The sequence below is a fragment of the Amia ocellicauda genome, chromosome 13 (assembly GCF_036373705.1).
Source record: "Amia ocellicauda isolate fAmiCal2 chromosome 13, fAmiCal2.hap1, whole genome shotgun sequence".
Taxonomy (NCBI): domain Eukaryota; kingdom Metazoa; phylum Chordata; class Actinopteri; order Amiiformes; family Amiidae; genus Amia; species Amia ocellicauda.
This window is the reverse complement of record NC_089862.1, coordinates 25,452,365-25,476,728: the sequence shown is the minus strand read 5'-3', so window position 1 is coordinate 25,476,728 and position 24,364 is coordinate 25,452,365. Positions and strand designations below refer to the sequence as shown.

The window sequence follows — 24,364 nt, the reverse complement described above, 5'->3', positions numbered from 1 at the left end:
ACCACAAGGTCGTGGCTTAACAATGATCATAGATACAATAGTTATACAGATATGTACATTACATTAAAATAACTTGTGTATTAATTTTAATGTTCTATTTTCACAGATGTCTTAAAGGATATGAGCTTGATACAAAAATCGACACCCAAAGTTGTTTGAAGGATGGGACCTGGTCCACTTACATCATAAAATGCCGACCGACAACTTGCCCTATCCCAAAAAATCTCGCCAATATGGTTCTTATAGGAACAAATTTCACAACTAATAGCAGTATTGCCCTTGGCTGTGTGGAGGGCTTTCAGCTGCTTGGAGTGAGTGTGTCTGTGTGCCAGGCAAGTGGCATTTCTCTTCTCAGCATATTCAGCTGTTGCTTTTTAAATGTCAAAACAATCTATATACCCACCAAGCCATATTGTTAGGCCTTTGCTGGTGAATTCAATGATACATGTCTGAGAAGATTACAATCCCATGGTAATATTAATAATAAAGGAATTTTCTTAGCGTGTTATCTGGGTCTGCCTCTGGCCAGGTAAGCTGTGAGAGCAGCCACAGCTGACTGCCTTCCAGATCTATTGAGTGCAAGTGTTCCTCCAGAGGAATGAGCCCATTTGAATAGAAATGCACTCAAGTGATGAATATGCCATGACATGCACAGATGAAGGGCATCACAATCACATCACGTCCCACCTTTTATACAAAAATTGCATACCTGATTAATCTACACCCAGGATAATTTGTTGCAAGAGGAGTTAATTTGTAATTAGATCTCTGTCAGTAGGGACAGTAGTGATCTCTCACCCCCTTGGTTGTTTCACTCACTAATGAGACTTTGGAGACTGGCACAGTTTGCTTTCCGGTTGGTTTATCTGTGAGAGTTACATATGGCACTGAAGAGTTGACACAGGTGATCTTCATTGCAGCCTGGTGGCAGCTGGGCCCCAGACTTCTCCTCTGAGTCCTGTGTGCCTGTGAGCTGTGGGAAGCCCACCCCTCCCCTGAACAGCATGGTGATGGGAACCAGGTACAGCTACAGGGACAGCATCATCTACAGGTGCCATTCCGGCTATGAACTACAGGTATTTCTGTTTGCATGGAACCCACTGGCATTCCAATGTTAAGACTTGCTCTCTTTGTAAGTTGTTCTATTCTTGACGTTACCAGGCCTTTGTATTTGAGAGGGAAACCATATTATTTGAAAAATAACAGGTTCCTCAGAGACTGTTTGTTATTACTTTGAATTATGTTTGTCACATTATCAAAATTAGTTGAAAGAAAATGTTAAATTTAAAGTGAAATTCTGCTAATTATTATAATTTGTATATATTATTATTTCTACTTCTGTTTTAATTCTTAAATAATATATCCCTTATATTGATTTTTAAAAAGTAAATATTTGTACACACAGGGTAACCCTGAACGGATCTGTCAATCCAACAAGTTATGGAGTGGAGAAGAACCTCTATGTGTTAGTAAGTGAGCGTGAATTTTGATCGCTGAAAGTCAGTGCTTTCAAATGCAACATTAAAAGCATCAATGTGAACTGAATGTCAATCGAAAGATCTGGCTTCAAAAAGAAACACATTCTGGTCTATGTTTGTAATTAATATTAAAAATTGAGAATGCTTTGTTATTCAACCTAGTTGTAAGTTCCTTTAAAGTTCTATTGTAGGTCTTAAAGAAATATGACAATATGCAACAGCAAAAAGATAAACCATTCCTACTCTTCTGAAACAGAGCAGTCCTGCGGCCAGCCGGCAGTGGTGGAGCATGGCTCTGTCCAGGGGAAACAGTTCTCCGTGGGGGATGTGCTGGTGTACAGTTGCCACCCTGGATTCCAGCTGCAGGGGGCGGGCACCAGGACCTGCCGAGCCAATCTGCAGTGGAGCCCAGCGGCCCCTGTGTGTGTGCGTAAGTACTGAGGGAGATGAAGATGACTGCATTTCTCACCTGCTGTTTGTTAGTGGCATATTAAAAAAAAAAAAAAAAAAGTGTAAGATTTCATAAAATGTGTGTGTATATATATATATATATATATATATATATATATATATATATATATATATATATATATATATATATATATGCATACATACAGTGAGGGGAAAAAAGTATTTGATCCCCTGCTGATTTTGTACGTTTGCCCACTGACAAATAAATGATCAGTCTATAATTTTATTGGAGACAGAATAACAACAAAAAAATCCAAAAAATTCATTTCAAAAAAGTTATAAATTGATTTGCATGTTAATGAGGGAAATAAGTATTTGATCCCCTATCAATCAGCAAGATTTTTGGCTCCCAGGTGTCTTTTATACAGGTAACGAGCTGAGATTAGGAGCACTCTCATAAAGGGAGTGCTCCTAATCTCAGCTCGTTACCTGTATAAAAGACACCTGTCAACAGAAGCAATCAATCAATCAGATTCCAAACTCTCCACCATGGCCAAGACCAAAGAGCTGTCCAAGGTTGTCAGGGACAAGATTGTAGACCTACACAAGGCTGGAATGGGCTACAAGACCATCGCCAAGCAGCTTGGTGAGAAGGTGACAGCAGTTGGTGCGATTATTCGCAAATGGAAGAAACACAAAATAACTGTCTCCCTCGGTCTGGGGCTCCATGCAAGATCTCACCTCGTGGAGTTTCAATGATCATGAGAACGGTGAGGAATCAGCCCAGAACTACACGGGAGGATCTTGTTAATTATCTTAATTATTATATTAATTATCAGGACAACTGCACCGCATCAAAGGGACGATGGACGGGGCCATGTACCGTCATATCTTGGGTGAGAACCTCCTTCCCTCAGCCAGGGCATTGAAAATGGGTCGTGGATGGGTATTCCAGCATGACAATGACCCAAGACACACAGCCAAGGCAACAAAGGAGTGGCTCAAGAAGAAGCACATTAAGGTCCTGGAGTGGCCTAGCCAGTCTCCAGACCTTAATCCCATAGAAAATCTGTGGAGGTTCGAGTTGCCAAACGTCAGCCTCGAAACCTTAATTACTTGGAGAGGATCTGCAAAGAGGAGTGGGACAAAATCCCTCCTGAGATGTGTGCAAACCTGGTGGCCAACTACAAGAAACGTCTGACCTCTGTGATTGCCAACAAGGGTTTTACCACCAAGTGCTAAGTCGAAGAGGTCAAATACTTATTTCCCTCATTAACATGCAAATCAATTTATACGTTTTTTGAAATGCGTTTTTGTTAATACATTGTATACTATTGTGCATATGCTTTGTTTTTTTTAATCTCATGAGCAATGCAATTAAATAACAGTTTCCAAATATACTTCTTACTATTTGTCTTTTTTCAATGTTTACAAATTGGAAAATGGATGGGGTCCATTCTGGTTTCAGATATTTTTGTCAGTGTCTTAGCCTTCAATATTCAATTGGTTCAAGATTGTAACTCCCTTAAATGCTTAAACATTATTAGTAGTATACACTTTTTCAGCCTGGACAAAACTAAAGATTCCAGTAATCATCTCAGTTACGAAAGGGGCTGTGTAGCCCATTGACTTCACAGAAATCAATATACATCAATGTAATGCTGCACAAAGATAATGCAGATGCCATTTAATTAATGAGGACATGAACCAGATCGATAAATCAGTTTTCACCAGAGAGGTATCATTATCTGGAGATACCATGCTGGCAGTTGCATTGAGTCACAACCCCTCTGGACGATCAGCATCCTCATATTGAGTCACCTCAGTGACCTTTCACAATTACTAGCCAGTTGAGAAATTAGTGTCTGTGAATATTGTGTCTGTTTGTGGTCTTGCTTCATGAGGCTTGGGCTAGTGTGAAGTCCAGAGGTTCATTATTCATTGTACTTCAACAATATACTACAGACAGGCTACAGAGGACAATAGCATGCTATGGAATGCCCTTTTCCAATTTGTACAGTGTCTGATTAGTGGAAAGCACAGTGATAGTGAAAATGGCATGACATGAAAATGGTACCTTTTGCACAGATAGTGACTACATTAAAAATAAATTCTTGCCGTTCCTTATTGCATTTTTGGATTATGGAACTATCTGTTGTTATCAGTCATTCACCATGAGCCAAGCTTCTCTAAGACTCTTACTCATTCCATCTAGAATATTGTTTTTGCTACCACACCCCTTTATTTTGATTGAACCCACTGATTATTTATTTCAGGGGTGTCATGTGGGCCTCCTCCTTCTGTAGAGAATGCAGTAGCGTTGGCAACTGGAGAGACCTACCAAAGCAACGTGACCTTTGTATGCAATTCTGACTTTCGTCTGGTTGCTGTCCAAAACATTACATGTCTGGCTAACGGCACATGGAGCAGACCAACGCCAGAGTGTGAAAGTACTTGAACCTTCTTTGTATTTTGTTTGTGTTTACCTCACATAGGCATATTATACTCAATACATATTTAAGTAGTATTATCAAATATGTAAATTGTAAAATATAGATGCTTTTAATATAAGAATTTAAAGATTGAATTAAAGTTTTGTCCAAAAGAGTAGACAACTTTTGTGATTTCACTATCTTTACAGCCATTGTTGTTTTGTAGTTTAGAGATGTTGGTGAAAATGACAGCAAAAGCCATGAAAGGAAACTGACTATCCAGCTGCTTCATAAAATTCTTAAATTCACAAGCAGCAGATAGGTTTGTGTTTCAATGTTATAGCTGCAGGTCAAAGCTTTGATTGCCATTTGTTTTCATACCAGACACCACAGCTTTGAGTGTGAAGGCAGTTGTTGTTGTTTTGTTTTGTTTCGTTGGCTAAATGATTTCAAATGGCAGGTGTGTCTTGTGAAAGCCCAACAATGCTGCTAAATGGGAAAATCCAGTTTCACAACCTGACCTCTGGCAGTGCCGTGGAGTTCCACTGTAATGAAGGATATGAGCTACAGGGAGAGGCTCTTGCTCTCTGCCTAGGAAACAAGTCCTGGAGTTCTCCATTCCCAACATGTGCACGTATGTTTTTCATTCATTTAAAGTAAAATAAAAATGTGACCAAGCTTAGACTCTGAATTTGGTTCCTGCACAAGAGGTTTAGAAGCATTCTCATTCAATCCATGATTAAATGGAAGGGGTGTGTTTCTCATTCAATTAACTTCAAACTTTTGGCAACTTTTTACATAAATAATTTATGAAAAATACAAGATTTCTGAGATCACATACTGTTTAGGTCTTTATATGAAATCAGAATTAATTTTCATTGCAGATTTCAAGATATTTGGATATTTCTTCATATTTAGATTTTCATTTTTATAATATTTACTTATTTTTAACTCAAAAACACAATTCTGAAAACTGACATTTCAAAGCATAAATGTGTGTGAAGGCATAATCACAAAATAAGCACATACTATTGCGCTGTTAAGAAGTTATACAATAAGAAATATGTTTAAATGTTGGAAAATACATCAGGAGAACCATAAGCACACACTCACACATCCTCTGGGATATTCCAACTGCTTTTATCACATTTGTCCTCCCTGCCTATTTTGAAACGGATATAGCTCCATCCCAAAGTACAGAAGCTACATAGCCAGAGTCAGTGGTAGCCATAGAGACAGCATCAGATTTCCTTTTACTTATTCCTGATGGCAAATTGCCCGTGTACTTAATGCTAATGGCACGTTAGGGACTTCCTGGCACAGTGAGGGAGTGGCACGTTCTGTGACTCAGCATACTGAGTAAGTCTGATGGAAAAAAAAAAAAAACTTGCGTGCCCGTTTCTAATGTTGACAAGTAATCTATTCTAGTAATTTAATAACATTGTGACCGTGATTAATATAAATTGTTTTTTGTTTTCTTGTTAAGTAAAATGTGCATCCTGCAGAAGTTCTGTATTTTAGTGAAAAATGTCATTGTTGCTTTGCTCACTGGAGGCTGTACAGTGGCAATCTGTGACACCATTTCCAGAAAGTTGAAAAGGTATTAGGCTCAAGATGATTATATTTTCTGAAGTCTTCTGTCAAACCCCATAGGAATAAAATGTATCTTACTAAAAGAGACAACACAAAAGTACAGGAACAAGATATTTTTTAAATGCTTTCTATTGTATCTCAGAGTTTACCTTCTCAGATTTATATTTTCAAATTTACATTTTTTACTTGGAACTGCACAATTATTTTTAAGCATTTGAAAATGCAAATACAGATTTGAATATTTGTTTGAATAGTTAAGGGACAATTTCAGTATAACTAGTATATAATGAATTGTAAGATTGTCCTGCTTGTAAATGCAAAACAAAAAATTATTAAATGCTTTGTACAATCCTGTTCTCTTTAAGCCACGAATGCTTTTGCTTCCCCCTATTTACCATAAAAGATGCAATCCAAAGGTTGAGACATTCTCTTTCACAGAGTTGAGACCAATGTAGAAATCCGCATTACAAAATAGCTTCCTGAAGATGAAGTAGTGCTGAACTTTTCTCACAAAAAAATAAGTAAAACCTCTGCTTACAGTATATGCTTTTGTCAGATATTATATATAAACATATATAAATGTAAAAAAATCCAGTGCTGGAGATTATCATTTCATCTGTCCGTCCATTCACTGCCCTAAAAAAGACAAGCCTGTTCTTCAAATTATGATCAACGTTAGGAACATTACAAATCAGTTCAATTCCCTAGAGAAGTATGCATGTGGTCCTTTGAGTGAATGGATGGTGCTCATTGCAGATCATTCAGAGGCCAAATCTAATTAAAATGCAAACTTAAAATGATATTTGAAGTTATGTTATGGCATACTTCCAATTCTTAACATTATAAAGTAAAGTAATAAACCAAGAATGCACGATCAGCCCAGCACTGAATTTGTTGTTGACCTTGTACTGAAGCTCCAAGTACTTTTGCACATAACCAAGCTGCTCCAAAGACTTCTGTAGTGACAGCAAAAGTGTTATAAAGGTGAATGAGTGATCTTCTGTTACATGAGCTTATACAAGGCTGGCATAAACAAGAACATGCTCTTCGAGTCATTTTGCATCATTTGTCTGTTTCTTGAACTATGGAAAAGTAGACCAGTTTTTTTATATATATTGTATGTTGTGCCAAAACAGTCCCTCATTATAAGTCCATGCTGATTACATTTTCAATAGCAAAGCCTTGCCCAGCACCTCCTGGACACGTTGAAGGAGGCAGCGTTCCAGAGGGAGTATTCTTCGTTGGGCAGGAAGTGTCAGTCAGCTGCCCAGAGGGATACCAGAGCCATGACACCGCTACCATTGTATGCAAGAGTGACCAGACCTGGACATCAGCAGCTTCCATATGTAAAAGTAAGTACAGCTCAACAACCACAGGTCACCAAGACAGATTAGGGTTTATATTTTATCTTTTAAATAATTATTATTCTCACTGTCAATGAAAATACAAATAGAATTAGTTTTCTATGTTACGTAAGGGACCGTTAAAATAAATGAGCACCAGAGGCCTACGAGTATAATAATAAGTCAGTGTTGTTCAGGAAATCACGTGCACAAATAAAATGTCACTGTCTCCTGACTTGTCTAAATAGTGTGATTTTCAATTAACTGCATGTTATGTATTTTGCATACTTGATGGATAATTAAAATTGTGTTTACTGCTAAGATAAGTAAGTAATACAGGACTGTCTGACACCCTTTGATAACCAAGCAACTAAAAACGACATTAGAAGATTAGCTTTCGATGTGAAAGCACTCAGTGACCATATAGATACTTGAACATAAAGATAAGTTTCACTCACTTAATGATTTAGGTAACTTAAGTTGTTCAGTGGATCAAATCCAGTGACAAGGGGACAAATTATATGCAAAGTTGCATCACAGCACAACTCACATGTGTGGTCATGATACTTCTGACACTTCTGAGTTTATTTTAGAGAAATAATTTAGTCTCACAATTGCAAACAACCTCTAATAAAATAATAGGAGGGTTTATTTATATATTATGGACTGTGCTGAAAATAGATATTGTGATACAGAATATTTATGGTTAACAGAGGAGGGAGGAATTTGAAGGTACTTGATCAAATTTGTCAGAATTAGGCTGTGCAGTCGCACAGCATGTCCGAATCAATCTGATCAAGCAAGCAAAAATAAACCATGATTCTGTATACCTAAAGCAAACAGTATTGTTTCCAGCGACACAGTATAAAATGCAAATGACTTATTACACAGATTCATGATTAAAGTATTATTGTGTTATTTCAATAAAGGACAACACATTTTGTGAGTTAATTCAATCTCTGGTACTGTGTTGAAATATGGGGGGAAAAAACATCTGTGTAAAAACAACACAGATTGTACAAGAAAATAACACAATGTGTTGTCATTAATCAAATAATGTGTTAAAAACAACACAGTACTTCAAAGTGTGTCCTTCACATCAAAAAAAATATTTTTAATCAAGTAATGAACCAGATTTCCTATCACAAAGCCATATATTAGTCTAGAAACTAATTATAGCCTATGTTAATATACTAAACATCAAGATTGTGTTTAATGCATTAATGTATCAATGTATCAATTAAGCCTTAGAACAAATATATAAGAAACTCATAATGTGTTGATTTTGAACACAGGGACTCTGTATATATATAAATGGTGTTTATATAATATATACATTCTCTATTCTACGTGTGTGTGTGTATATATATATATATATATATATATATATATATATATATATGATTGATTTGTATAATAAGATGGGATAAGGAAAAAGGAAAGAGAGCATACTTTATATGAGGGAAGTAGAGGAGGTCTCATGTTATTTCATAACAGTCTTGTGAATTAATTTGCACGACTGTTGAATTTGTTGCCATGGGACCAGTTAGGCTAATTAGCGCTCACTTGATTGTGCTTCCCCGAAGTGTACACTTCAGATGCACATTTATTTTTTTGTGCACATTTGGAACCAGTACAATCATACATTATTTGTGCGGGACACGTCATGAATGCACAGTCATAGCCCAATTTAAACCTGCATGTCAATACACCATGGTTGCTAAGAAATTATTTTCAAGAATGATGAAGTAGGAAAATATCTATTAGTTTAATGTAAGTTTCTTCACAGCCTGGAACTGTTGTATAAAGTAAGGTATATTTATTTAGTGGTAAGTCAGAATACTTTACACTACATAATTCTTATAATTCCTTATATAGTTCCTTTAATATATTACGAATTGTATTCTCCCCACTAATTTGCATGGATTTGATCTCTAAGGCTTGTTTTAAATGCATGTTCATTCATGTAAAAAACTTAGAAGGCAATTCCTACTAACATACAAACACAAGAAAATTTCTGAATTTCATCATGACAGTATACAAATGAAGTCAACTAAAGTACACTTAAATCAAACCATCAATTTTAGGGATTATTCAGACTATAGCACTCAGCATCAACACAAGTTTTCTCAGATCCAGCTGGGGTTGACAGCCTTTACTATTGGACTTTCTGGGAAAACAAAGGAAATGCAAATATTTCCATCGTACGTTAAACTATTTAAGCCCCATTCCAAACAGCTTATTGGAAAAATGAAAAAATAAACATCAGATGCTTTTAAACACATTAATGAATAGCTCAGAAGGTGGAGAGAAATAACTGAAATGGAGAGTTTATTTAATGAAATGAAATCTTCATCTATTGTGCAGGGATATCATGTGGTCCGCCTCGGCATGTCTCCAATGCCTTATTGAGAGGCGCAGTGTTTCAGTATGGAGACGTGGTGATGTATTCATGTTATGGTGGATACATGATGGAGGGACCCAGTAGAACTGTTTGCCTTCAAAATGGGACATGGACCCCACCGCCTGCATGTAAAGGTATAACAGAATCTCAGCTGTTCCCTATTAGCTGGAAAATGGATGGACCCCAATACCCATGTTGGAAAACATCTTACTGTATTCTGTAGTTTTATAGATGTGTGTGGAACCGTAAAGAATCTTTGAGTCTCACTCTAAGAGCAGTGGTGTGGAGTAGTGGTTAGGGCTCTGGACTCTGGAGCACAGGGTGGGTTCAATCCCCAGGTGGGGGGCACTGTTTTTGTACCCTTGAGCAAGGTACTTTAGCTAGATTGCTCCAGTAAATGCCCAGCTGAATAAATGGGTAAATGTAAAAAATAATATGATATCTTGTAACAATTGTAAGTCACCCTGGATAAGGGTGTCTGCTAAGAAATCGAGTAATAATAATAAAAATAAATAAATCTGAATCGTGTATGTGTTGTTGTTGTGCACGGAAATCCATAGTTTAAGCATGTGTGTGTTTATATCCATGCATGGTGTAGCATGCGAGGGCATGATAAAGGTTAGTTAAGTCTAACATGATGCAAATTAGTATTAGTCATAAAACACATGGTGATATTTTCTAGAATGAAGAAATGCTATTCACCCACACTCTGGAAGGGAGTGGACAGTTGTATCAGCTTGTGTGCCCACATTCAATTTCTCAACACTCAGGAGTACAAACCTTAATAATACATTGTACATGTAGTAGTCGCTCAGTAATTTTTTTTTTTTTTTTTTGTGTGGATTGTAAAATCCTGATGCTCAATAGCTACTTAAATGAGTTTCCATATTAATTACTGGAATACAAGCCCTGTTGTTTGCTTCTTTGTTTTCCTGTGATGTGCCATGTGTATGTGCCATACACCTGCTTTTCAGATACAGAATTTAATTATAAAGCTTTGCCTCTTTTATAATGTGAATATGGTAATATATGCATATATTTATTTGATTTGATTAACTTGAATGCTTGTCTCTGCTCTCTTTTAGCTGTGTGTTGGTCCCCCTGCCAGAATGGGGGAATTTGCCAAAGACCTAATGCTTGTTTGTGTTCTGACGGCTGGATGGGCCGCTTATGTGAAGAACGTAAGTTATGCTCATTTTAATAACCCAAGAACAGAAGCACACTTTTACACAGGATACAAAGCAGCTCGTCTGTGTGCTTTACAAATTAGTAATTTCATTTACCAGTACTGAAAGTGAAAGCCTATGACAGTCACTGCACATGGAAGGGAAAAGAAGCTTCTGATTTTTATTTCAGTAATCCCTCTTTGGTACTGATTCAATTTACCTTTATTTTCACTTTCAGAATGACTAAAGCCTACACTATTTACTGCATTTACTTTATTTCTTTCTAAAATAATAATTAACATTCATGTGCTACTCAAGCATTTTTGGTCTCAGGAATACTTTGTCCAAATCTATTATGAGGAACATTCACACTGCAGATAATTGACCAGGAAAGTGTGCCTCTGCCAACTACATCCTCCCTGGATGGCCATATCTTGCTGGTCAACCAATCATTTACTTGATTAAAGATTAAATTAAATATGACACAGGAAATACTAAAATACTTAACATAATCATGTAATCCAAATCTATTCCTTGCCAGCACAGCATTACATTGTAGTTTTTCATCCAGGATAAATAACTATACATTAATTTAATTATTATTATTATTATTATAGCAATTTGTATCCTGCCGTGTCTGAATGGAGGCAGGTGTGTCGGCCCTTATGAATGTGAATGCCCAGCTGGGTGGACAGGAGCACGATGCCAGAGTGGTAAATTGGAATACCTAAAACACCTTTTATAACTTGTGCATTACATTGTTTTAATGTAAAGGTTAGCTGAACTGTTCTGTAAGTCATAGTGTGGTGGTTCTAGACCATTTCAACTGGGGGGGCCTGGCTGGGGCCAGTTGTAATATTAAGGGGGCCATCAGCTTCTCCGCAGTGCTGGAGTAGGGGGGGTGTTTTGTCCAGTATGCTAGCCGGGGGGGGGGTTGCTGACTGTGTTTCGTAAGTGGTGATAGCGGGGGGGGTTGTGCTGATGGTGTTTTGTCTGCAGTGCTAGTTAGGGGGGCCATAGTGTAACATTTTATTATATGAAAGTATGAAATATGTGAAAGAATCAAGTCCTAAATAAATAACAGCAGTTTCACGAAGCAAGAATTATAATGTGATGTATGTATTTATTTTATTTACACATCCATAAAACGCTTAGTGAGAGTTGTCTCTCGGTGCATTTTACACATCAATGAAAAATATGAATGTAAAGTAGTATAGCTCGTTTACAGATAAATACAATGCAATATCATTTCCTAGCCACACTTCAAACAAATGCACAACATGCTGGGATTAGTGTACGTCATCGTGTTACCTTAGAAACATTGCTTTGGTGCCGACAATTTATGCACAGCAGGCTTACAATGTGTCCCACAACTGCCCCTCTCCACCAACCCTTCACCCAGGCCTGAAGAATACCTGAATTTCATAGAATATTACCTTTGCAGGTAATATGATTTCAATTTTGAATTTAAACAGTATCAAAGGAAAGTGAAACTCAGTGGACTTCATGTTTTGACCTTGTATACAAGAAATAATACCACATCCCATACTTGTTATAATAATTTTGTTCATAATCAGTATAAATTGGTCAAATTGCTTTAAATAAAATGTGATCCATTACATCACAGTGCACCATGATGGTTTTGCAGTTTGACATACTTGTTTCGATTATTCTTTGCCATTAAAGGAACCATATTTAGAGTTGTGATAATGAAACACAGGTGAGGGAGATATAAAATACCCCATAGTCTGGTAGTTATATTATTTCTGGGTTGGCAAGTTGACTACATTCATAGAAAGAACGTGAGCATAGTCAACTAAAGATATGGACAAATGTTTATGAACGTTGCAAGTACAAAAAAAAAAAAATTAAAATAAATATACATACATGAATCTAAATCAGTCTTAACTATATGACAATTTCCATGATGCCATCAACTATGTAGGTCAAGCAAGACACAAGGTAATTACTTTCAGAGAAGGAATTTTCCATGGCCCAAATAAATACAATTCCATCATGTGTCAGCAGAAATATTCAGTTTCTGGACTTACCAACAAATTTCACTGGGTGTGCCCCCATTAGAAGATCTAGGGAAACTTTGTGTGCTATGTAAATAAGGGCCTTGAGTCACTGGAAATCTATATATATATCACTTATTCAGTTTTTCTCTCCTCTAAAAGTATAACTTTGGTTGAACTCCAGAGTATTATTCTCTGTTCTTTAAATCCATAAGAATTGCATGTATTTGTGTAGGTTAAAAAACTAAAAACAATGTCTTATTAGTGTTTATGTCATGTGGGTAGCTTTTTACAAACAAAAATCTATTTTTTTTGTAAACACCCATAGTGAAGAAGATTTTAAAAACAAATCATTTGTGCTCATATGTATTCATCTTTATTATCCATATTGGTATCTATTTATCCTGAAAAGTGTGGTTCATGCCATGCACTGATTCTGATAATGCTGTTGGACTTGTAGTCCTTGATGTGGGGTATTTTAAATCACTCTGGCATCGAGAAGTCAGCACAGGGATAAGCTCTTCTTCGGTGTGTATTACTCAGCAATATAGCAGTGACTTAAAGCATTATGATTTCAAGACAATTTATACTTGAACAGCATCACTGAGAATACAAGCAGTAAATTTCCACCCCATCCCTGGGAGTGTTGACCTTGTGATAGTCTCTCTCAGTCAAAGAACATCTTGTAAAAAAAGCTCACATAGGATGTTTCATATTTTATATTTCCATTGACCCTCATCAGTCCTGAATATTTATTTGTATGTTTGGTAGTTCGGATTTTGCACAATATCAGTTAGATACTACTGCTGCATGTAAAGATGGTGGCTGAGAGTACAGATTTGATTTAGATTGTGAACCGATATCTGCAGTCCTTCCGCTCTGGTATTAATTGTATTACAGCACTGCATAACTTGCACAGGAAACCACCCAGGGCCTGATCTCATCAATAGCACTGAAGCCGCAGGGCCCTTTAGTTGAAGTAGAAAGTGCTGTGTAATATTTCACAGTATCTTCTTGAATGAGAGTTGTCATGAAAACAGGCATCATCCAATACACAGATAAATAGACAGCTATTATTGAGTGAAATCGTTTGAAGTGAAATCTACATGTATGCATTGACACATTATATTTCACGTCATCAGCACCACACAAAAGACACGCATGGTAGATGGCTGGGGACAGGTGGTGGATACAGAGCAGGGTCAGTGTACTTCCCTGTAAAACTAAACCACAAAACTGCTGTAGGCCAGGCCAGAAACCAGGGCAAGCCCACAAAAACATACAGTTGAGCCCTGCAGGGAGTATATTTATCAAGAGGTGTTTGTATTTTTCCTTCAGCTGTCTGTCGGCCTCCCTGCTTAAATGGTGGCAAATGCATCAGGCCGAACCGATGCCACTGCCCCGCAGGCTGGAGTGGGAACGACTGCTCCAGGTGAGTAACCTTGTACGTTCGTTCTAAAGTGTCTGCTAACGACAGTTCTGCCTACCAGACTAATTCCAGTAGTGATGTAACCCTCCCCTCAACCCCCCAATTGTGTCAACACACAAAGAGAACACTTAAGACTCGGAGAAGTTCAGAAATATCAAGTAGATCTGAGATGAACTCCATACAACCTCACAAATGTATTTAACTTATTTACATATATTTTAAATGTAATCACTTCCACTTTAAGATTCCCACCCTGCAATTGACTTAGTGTGGAACTACACATAGATTTACAGAACTGGATTAATCTTGCATAACGTATCACATGAAACATAATTGTACAATCCTCTTACTAGTTAGAATATTAGAGGGTGTAATAACAGAAGTAGTTATATATATATATATGTATATATATATATATATATATATATATATATAGGGGGAATCAATTCCTGACTTGAATCACCTTGTTTTAAGTATTCTTCAAACTAATGACTACCATGAGTAATAATGCTGCACAGTGCAAGTGTCTGTTTGAGTGACTTCTCAGAGCTGATGAAAGCCTGTGGCTGGATTTAATTTTTGTATTGCAGAACACTGCTTATACTGATATAATGCTTTTTCTTTATTTTATTTCAGGAAAAGAAAAGCAGGATATTATCATTTCTAAAGAAAAAAAAAAAAAAACTCACAGGCTATTCTATTCTTGCAGAGATACGCATGGAACACAATTTCACAATTGTAAACCACATTTTTTTTTAAATATATATTTTTATTGTAAAATAAAGCTGTATTTTTTCACATACAAAGTAAATATACAGTATTAATGATGTGCTGCTGTACAACTATTGTGTGTAAAAACTATGTGATGGTCAACTGTATGTGTAAACTATTCTTAATTTTTATATATATATATATATATATATATAATAAAAAGCATACAAATATGAATATGCACCATTTACAAATTAAAGTGATAAACTGTCACCCATCACTTACCATCTGTATCCATTTATGATTCCATGACTAGATGCACACTTGACATCAGACACGCCCACAAACTGCAAAAATGGTCTCTGTAGGACTCTGATGCTATTTCCCCCAGAGTTTAAATACAAGTAGGATAAAGGGCTCGGGTCAGTCAGGAAGTTCACCAGATCCAACACAAGTCACATATGAAGGTGAAAAGTCCCGTAAGTTGTAAAACATGGCTCCCAAGGTCAGTCAAATCTGTTGCACATCAAGAGGCTTAATGTGGGAGACAATGGTGGGATTTATTTTTCTTTTCAAAGTACAAACCAGATTCCAGAGAGTTACACAATTGGGGCAGTCCCTTCGTGTGGCTCTTCCAGATGTAACCCTGTCTATTATCTTTTCTACCCTTCCAGTTTACAACTCGCACAACAGTGTCTCCTAGCACACGCCATTCAGTCGACATCTCAGTGGGTGGATTGTTTGTGGTTTTACCATTCATAGGCAACTGGTATATTTTAAAAATAGAAAACTTTTAAAGAATAAACAAGCAGTCAAAGGTTCAGCCTTGCCATTCTGGCAGTCTGCCCAGTCTCTCACCGGCAGCTGACTTCATAGTTAAAAAATGAAACTGAGCACGTTACAGATTCATCTTTCTATAAAAACACATTTACATGGATCCTTCCGAATGCAATGTTTCCAGGGGTTTGCAGTTTTCACATAGACATGCCAGTTGCTCATGCAGTAACCAAACAGTTTTTTCCTTCACACAATGCACATTTCACTGCAACTCATAGAACCTCTACCTTGTTAATAACCTCATAGCACCACTAACAATTATAAATTAGATGTTTGCAGTTTGGAATTGAAGAAAATTGGACAATAAATGAATTAACAAAAAAGGTTTATTGTAAACTGCACAAAAAAAAAAAATTGGAACATTGGGAAATGTTCTTTAAAATTAGTCCCCAATTCACTTGTTTTCCTTGATCTTCTTTTCTAGCATGTCTGCATTGGCCCCCGAAAAGTGATCAATCTGTAAAACAAATATCCCCACAATTACAAATAATTTCGGTGCCAAGAAAACTTTCAGACACATTGCAGAGGATCCCTTTTATACATTATTAGACTAATAAAATCTGATATAGCATTGACATCAACATACATTTACACGGTGCTTTTAAAACAACTGATGTCTAAGCCACAGTATTTGTGCACATAACTGAACAGCATGGTTCACATTTAGACACTTACACAGGGGTAAAAATTAACCCTTAATTTTCAGTGCTTCAGCCTTTTTATCATACAAAACCATACCAGCATCTACCTAAAGCTGTAGATTTGTAATTTTAAATGGATTCAAATTAAATAGATTAAAAACGGGTTGCATACCTGCTTTGCATTTTTGTAGAAGTGGAATGTTGGCATGCACTTGATGTCACATGCTGCAGCCACATCCTGCGAGGAGAAAACAAGACAGACTCCAGAAATTACTGCTTTTTGCATAATAAGCAGATTTACAGTAGAGCGTTTAGCTTTCAATCAAGCAAATAACAATGATTTAACAGATCAACTACTGGCCAGTTACACCATGTGTTCCAAACACTCCATTAGTCTTGGAAAGCTGGTTCACTGCAATTCCTTAACATGGTCCATATTTGCTCAAGTAGGTTTGGAGTCCATGGTTACATTCATTTTGTGGACAATCACTAGAATCGCCCCCCACCGAGAAAATTGATTAAGTTCATAGAATGGGATCATTTCTTATAGCCTTTTAATAGGGTCATCAAGTTGTACTACACAACTCAGTGTACATGTACGAGTGTTCCTACCCATGAAATGCGTTCTTTCATCAGTGCAAGTTGAACAGTAGAAATGCCAGATCTAGATGATGCTCTTGGAAGCCTTTAGAATTGTGTACCCAATCTTGGTCACATTTAAAAAGCAAGGCATTCAAAATCCTGAAGGGGACTGAAAAAGTCACTCATGACACTTGATATTAAATATGCAGATGAACAACAAACCGATCCATAGCGGATTTCAGGAAGTAGTTCATCAAACAATGGGTTTGTGTGCACACAAGACTGTCGCTCGCTTGTTTTAATTTGATGGGACATGATAGTTGACTACTTTTGCTCACCTGTGCTTCGTCCACATCAACCTTCAGAAACACTACGTCTTGGTACTCTTCAGAAAACCTCTAAATGCAAAGAAAGAAAACACAGGGATGCGTTATTGTCACTCTATAGACGACACAGCAGAGCCATTGGGTCAGTGAATGCCTACCAGAGCCTCATTAGGTATTCAGGTAGAAGAGGCTAGGTCATCAGTTGCTAGGGAACAGAACAAAACACCCCCAGTGCAAACTGGTTGGGTCTCTCCACCCGGGACACTCCCCAGAGCTGGTGAACTGCAGGCAGATACTGGTGTCCTTTACATTGAAAATAAAGTTCACAATAGCCCTTACCTCGTTCCCTTTTCTCCCCCCCTCACTTCCACCTACTCACATTCATTGTATGAGTACTAAGGGGAAAAATAAAAATAATCACCTTAAAGTGAGGGCCCACAGCTTGGCATGGTCCGCACCAGGTAGCTGTGAAATCCACCACGACCAGTTTGTCACCAGCATCCTTCAGTGCCTTGTCAAAAGCATCCTGTCGTAGGAAAAACATCCCCTTCAATACCAGAACATCAAACTGCACCAATATGGAAGCATCACATTAGGCCTACTATAGATTCAATGAGTACATCAATAATGGGCCCATCAGTGCATCTGCAGTGTGGCTTGCAGCATGTGATCTACCTCTCCAATGACTGGGGAGCAACTGGATGTAAAATAAGTGACAATGACTGCATTTTTATCTTACAGATGCAATGGTAGGGCGTTCAATTAAGTAAAGGACATTGAACGTGTCTTGATCCACCTAGCTATGCGTGTGTGTGTATATATTAAATATGATCTTAAGACTATACCTACAAACAGAGCATTATATAAAGTTCGTCTGCAATGCCAGTTTCAACCGTTACACAAAAAGAAACCGACTAAATACAGACTTGTCAAGCAGACATCACGTGTTTTTCGCGTTTCTTTCAAAACAGCGTTAAAATGCATTTTAAGTATCAAATCCCTCTCATCCTCAATACAATTAGTTGTGAAATAAGGAATAAAGACACTACAAACATGAGGGAAGCAGCTCAGCCAGCGCAGACCGAGCCCGGGCGTCACTCAGCCGGCGCCGGAGTCACCGAGCCACCCGGCACATGTGCGCTCTGAGCCCGGACACCGACACCGTGCTCACCCGCAACTGCTCAGCCCAATCAACCCGCTTATCTGGGTTTCAGACCAGCCGGCGGCTGTTCTGAGCAGTTCGGCGGTTTTGTCCCGATCACAAGAGAAGTCAAAGCAGAGGTGCCGTCAACACGGGGCAATAAATCCATAAATGAATAAAAATAAATCTCAGCCCAAAGCGAGTTGGCCATTTCAACAGATCGCAGGAAAACATGGCGATGCGAGCAGCAGGCGCTCAGCCCACCACAGCACCGCCGCCCTCCGCCGGCCCTGCTCGGATCCCCGGCCAACCCAGCCAGTGCGGGACTTCACAACATCCATCTCACTGGATCAGACCATTACTACAGCTAATAGAAAGTGCCTCGCCTAACTTCAGAGGCTTCACTAACAATATAATATGCAAACAAACATTATAAAGACAGTGATGCGTGATCGGCTCGTTGCATCTGCAATTCAGTGCCCCATAACAGTTTAATTCGAATAAGCGAGCATTTAGTTAAATTAAACTTTATTTGGTATAGTAATCAAATGAAGCTTTTCTTACCTTATCCTCGATTTCAATAAGCATTTTTAGCAATCAAATAAATACGAGTTTCCGAAAAACCAAGCCGTCTGTTAAGGACACTTCAACTGTACAGTGCACAGTATTTGCAGCTTTTTTATGCAGCAGCGAGCCCCGCCCAGACACGTCACCACGCAGAGGGGCGTGGCCACGCTGTCAAAGAGAGGCAGCACCCAGTGGCGCAGATTTACGCAGATCTGCGCCGCTCCACCAATGGGATCGGAGTGATGCGGCAGATCTGTGCAGAATTGCGGAAGTCTGCGCTACAACAACGGGAGCGCCGCTGCAGGGCTGTTGCTCACGACATGAGTCATATGATCAAATACAATAAATCAGAATAAGGCGGTATTAAGAAATAATGCGTTCAAACCACGTTGGCGAGATGCTACAGACGCAATATAAATCTGTTGTTTGACTTTTTTACTCTACAAACAATTTGCTAAACCGAACACATTGTATGGTTAAAAGCGGATTAAAACGTTACAGCTATCAATTATGACTCAGGGGAGACATGCACAGTGAATGTACTTTGCACGGTAAATCCCCTTTATTTCCAAAGTCATGGTGACTAAACAAAAACCGCCCGGCCATCATTGGTAGACGCGGCCGCCTGTATTCCCGGCATCTGCGCAGTCAGCAGCGCCCCACGCAGCTTATGCGCTACTGGATTGGATGCTTTCCAATGCGTTTCGCATAGTTCCCGGATGTGCATATGTGTAAACTGTGTGCAATTCGTATGGATAATAAATAAGGAAGTATGTCGAGGTAGTAATAGGGTAGTTAAGTACTATTTATTCCATGACTACATGCGGCGTTTGCACTAACATTGGGCATCCTCGCACATACCCTCCAGGGTGTATATAGTCACTCAGTGTAATAGCAGATCAATGCACTTTTGTGACATTTGATATATCAAAGAAAACATCCCACACACGCACCTGCAGATACAATGGCCTCCTGACACAATGACCCAAACACATGCAAATGGTAAATACAACATAAATTGTAAAGAAAACTAACAGAAAACATTTGTATTCTTCCCATCTGGTTTTAAAGTTGTTGACCCTCCTCTCCATTACATTGAAATAATTCAATGTTTCCCCCCCCAACTAGAAATACATCATTTCTGTACAACACAAAACTGAGCTCTGAACTCTTTATAGTGCCTACCATGTAACAGGGAGGTTCAGGGTGGTTTTCTTTCTGCAGAATTCTAATGAGCATCTCCTAAATGCACATATAATAAAACCCCAGTTAGAGACTGCAGTGTTTGAAGACTAAAAAATATCAGATTAAAACATGTTATACTCACAGCACTAACCCCCTGTTGCTAACACAAGTTACTGGATACAGTGCAACTGAATTTCCTTGACTGATTATTTTTAATAATAATAATAGCCCATTCAATACTTATATTGGGCATGTTAAAAATATATCATTTTTCCCCAGGTCATGTTATGCTTGATCTACTTGAATCATCTTCCAGACTGAAGAATACACAGTTTTGTATACACAATTGAGTATCAGAGTAAAATAGTACATCTTTCCACTCACCATCCTCCCCATGTCTTCCGCACAATTAGACCGAGGAGTTATTCTCTTTAAGCCAGTATTTTATCACCATATATTTGGGTCAATATTAATTTGGCTTGGAAGTACATATTGCTCTAGTTCCTACTTAAACTGCATATTTGTTACTTCAAGGTGGGATATCAAGTTGCAATTCTACTAAACCTATAATTTAACCTATTCAGTTGTACAGCTCCACTTAGTTCTGTTGGGTGCAAGGTGTGCTGATATTAAGTAACCATATGAACCAGGAAAGAGTTTATTTTGTCTACTGGCATCCTATCACACTGTGCTACCTTTAATCAACTTATCTGTAGTATCAGTACATGCTTTAAAATGAAACCATATTCCTTACCTCCCATTTAGCACACAGCAACAATTCAATTACTCAATCATAATCTGTAATTGTGACACACTGGTAGCACACAATCAATTACAGTTGCTATCCCTTTTAAAAGTTATCAGTATGTTTTTGCACAAGCCCCAGGGGAACATTCAAGATCTACAAGACCCTGTTCACTATGGGGCTGACAGCACCTTGTGTGTATAGAACAAACTATAAAAACTATGCATAGATTAAAGTGATATGTATATTTAATAGGGACCATAATTGAATTAATCCTTTCAGCAAGTACATTTAAGCTTCACCTTATATTTGCATACTTATTTTTAATATATTAAGTCTTTATTAGGGCAGTTTTACCCTTTGGTGGATTTTGAGATTCATTTATACCATTATTATTATTTATTTATTAGCAAACGCCCTTGTCCTGGGTGACATTTTACAAATTCCAATTTACACAAGTGTATCCAATATATGAGGTCTTGCATCCTGGATTGTAGAAGCTGAGTGCAGACAAGATGTTAGGTGACAGTCAAGGGGCAAGGGAAAGAGAGCATAGGGGGAATCAAAATTACAATACAAGTACTAGTAACACAAGGAAAGTGGTATGATAAAACGTTGTAAAGTGCCATCTTACAGGAGAATAAATGCATCACCGGAAGGAGGTCAGGGACTCTGCAGTTTTGACTTCAGTGGGAAGGTTGTTTCCAGTGATGTATTGGTAAAAAAAGGTGGGTAAACTATGAATTTCTCCGGATAATTTTGATACAACAAATCATTCATCAATATAATCGAAAACGTGTTAAATTTTTAAACAGTATCAATTAATTGCATTTGATGCAAGTCTACTAAAAAGGAAGGCCTAGTGTAGGTAATGAATTGGGTTATTAATCTATAAAAACACACATTCCACCAAACATGAATTGTAAGTGTTGATATTAATATATTTTTATTCACATTAATAATGATCTGATTTGAGCTACACTGCAAATACAGTAAGTATTTTGAAGCGCTAAAGAGCACTAGTGTGGATACAATGTGATGATAAACAATGTATTAATGTACAATACATAAGTGTTACACATGAAACCGGTGACAATTCATATTTGCAGTTCATCACATTTGCTTGCAGAACTCATTGTCTGAACACTTGCCAGAAAACCAAATAAAACTAATCATTTTGACTAATTGAAGTCAGTATGTTGGCCACATTCAAAATTCTTGTCTGCATGTGTGTGTTTTTAATCACAAATTTCAACAACTGAAATATGAGAAACTACAGTATTGTATTTACCATTGATACTTCCTTATCCAAGAGCCTGGGTTTTCTCGGGAGAGGAAGCCGAGCCGGACCGCAGCGGGCAGGTGGAGCAGCGCCGCTTCCTGCTGCACAGATCAATCAGAGCATGCGCAGGCGCACACAACGAGCACATCGTAGGTAAACGACAATTCATTCAATGAAAATGTGAGTAAATGCTATTTCACAAATAAAAATGTGGGTAAACGGTGTTTACCCTGCACTACACCGCTGGTTGTTCCATCACTTAGGGGCCAGGGATGAGAAGGAGCGGAGAGGAGTCAGTTAGGCTGCGTCCCCTTCCCTTGCGGGGCGGCGGTACTCGGGCCTCATCTTAGGCGCTGTCCCAGACCCCGAGGGAGCGAGAGAAGAGCCGAGCCGAGCCGAGAAGAGCCGAGCCGAGCCGAGCCGCTGGTGCTTCGGTGCTGCTTCAGCGGACTGAACAAAACCGCGCACTGATGCGGAAGTGTTCAGCGCTGAAGTCCCAGAACTCTGTGCGCTAAAGGCGGAGACACGTCACCTGGGAAAATATAGCAGCGTCATGTTAGCTAGACAGGTCAATGAAATAATACATAGATAGATAAAATAAAATGATTATATAAACAAGATTTAAATATACAATTAGAAAGTTAAACCAAAACATGTTTTGAAAACTATCATTTAATTAATTACTGAAGTAGTATCCTATAAAACTAGGCGGTGATATTAACGAACAGTGTATTTCAAAATTATTATTATTACTATTATTTTAATTAAATACAAATACAAGAAAAAACTGCGTAGGTACTTTTTCAGGCAAAGGCACTGAATGCTGGCGCTGAAGTTGAGCGCTTTATAGTTACACCCTACACCCTCCTCACTCCAGTGCACACTGTGACGTCAGCACAACGTCACGCAAAGTGTACACTTGTCGAAGGGTGTAGGGAGCAAGTGTGCGATTTGGGACGCAGCCTTAGTCTTCTGGCACTGGAGGAGCCCAGTGGTCTGGAGGGGATGTATGGAGAGACGAGTGACTGAAGGTAACTTGGTGCAGTGTGGTCGAGACAGTGGTAGGTGAGGGTCAAAGTCTTGAACTGAATGCGTGCCGCTATCAGGAGCCAGTGGAGGGAGCGGAGCAGTGGAGTAGCGTGTGCGAATCGGGGCAGAGAGAATATCAGACGAGCCGCAGAGTTCTGGATGAGCTGGAGCGGGCGGGTAGTAGTCGCAGGCAGGCCGGCCGGCCGGCCAGGAGGGAGTTGCAGTAGTCCAGGCGGGAGAGGACCAGTGACTGGATGAGCAGCTTGAGTCGAGTAGTTGGTGAGGAAGGGATGGATTCGGCATATGTTGCTCAGGAAGAATCTACAGGTGCGTGTCAGCGTGGTGATGTGCTGGGTGTAGGAAAGCGCAGGATTGAGGGTGACTCCTAGGTTTTTAGCGGAAGAAGGAGAGAGTGTTGTAGATTCCAAGGGGATCGAGATGGAGAGATCAGCAAAAGGCGAGGAAGAGGGGGGGGAAAAGAGGAGATCAGTTTTGGAGAGGTTGAGCTTAAGGTGGTGTAAATGCATCCAGCTGGAGATAGCAGACAAACAGGAAGAGATGCGAGAGGGGGTGAGGGTGTCAGATGAGGGAAAAGACAGGAAGATCTGGGCATCATCTGTGTAAAAATGGTAGGAGAAACCATGGGATGCAATGAGGGAGCCCCGGAAGCAACTGTAGAGAACAGAAGGGGGCCCAGGACGGAGCCCTGGGGTACGCCTGTGACCAGAGGTTGGGGGGTGGATGATTCCAAGGTCAGCGAGGCAGGAGAGGAGGATGGAGTGATCGACAGTGTCAAATGCTGTGGAGAGATCGAGGAGGATGAGGAGTGAGGAGAAGGAGGCCACTCAAGCACAGCTGAGGGAGTCAGTCAGGAGAGCCGTCTCAGTGGAGTGAGTAGGTTTTTTGAGGAGTGGGATGACAGCAGCTTGTTTAAATGCAGAGGGAAAACAGACAGAGAGGAGTGAGAAGTTGAAGAGGGAGGAGATGAAGAAGAGTAGATCAGGAGCAGTCGCTTGGAGGAGTCAAGTGGGAAGAGGGAACCAG

The 24,364-nt window shown here is 38.9% G+C and overlaps 2 protein-coding genes across 2 annotated transcripts in view; one reads left to right on the top strand and one right to left on the bottom strand.

The window, feature by feature from the left end:
• The window catches only part of svep1 (sushi, von Willebrand factor type A, EGF and pentraxin domain containing 1), a 79,929-nt gene extending 64,667 nt beyond the window's left edge, over positions 1–15,262 (top strand). Inside the window, exons 39-50 of the mRNA XM_066720356.1 lie at positions 107–332; positions 921–1,076; positions 1,406–1,469; positions 1,735–1,908; positions 4,166–4,339; positions 4,782–4,955; positions 7,090–7,266; positions 9,625–9,795; positions 10,747–10,842; positions 11,445–11,540; positions 14,184–14,277; positions 14,911–15,262. Of these exons, the coding sequence (XP_066576453.1) occupies positions 107–332; positions 921–1,076; positions 1,406–1,469; positions 1,735–1,908; positions 4,166–4,339; positions 4,782–4,955; positions 7,090–7,266; positions 9,625–9,795; positions 10,747–10,842; positions 11,445–11,540; positions 14,184–14,277; positions 14,911–14,941 (1,633 nt within the window). The 3' untranslated portion in view covers positions 14,942–15,262. The remainder of the gene's footprint in view (positions 1–106; positions 333–920; positions 1,077–1,405; positions 1,470–1,734; positions 1,909–4,165; positions 4,340–4,781; positions 4,956–7,089; positions 7,267–9,624; positions 9,796–10,746; positions 10,843–11,444; positions 11,541–14,183; positions 14,278–14,910) is intronic.
• An 868-nt stretch (positions 15,263–16,130) lies between these two features.
• txnb (thioredoxin b) lies at positions 16,131–19,229 on the bottom strand. The gene is made up of 5 exons (XM_066720354.1): positions 19,077–19,229; positions 17,793–17,897; positions 17,384–17,443; positions 16,636–16,701; positions 16,131–16,279 (listed from the first exon to the last, which is right to left on the bottom strand). The coding sequence occupies exons 1-5, from the start codon at positions 19,098–19,100 to the stop codon at positions 16,217–16,219; spliced, it is 318 nt and encodes a 105-aa protein (XP_066576451.1). The 5' UTR covers positions 19,101–19,229; the 3' UTR covers positions 16,131–16,216.
• Between the last annotated feature and the right edge of the window lie 5,135 nt (positions 19,230–24,364).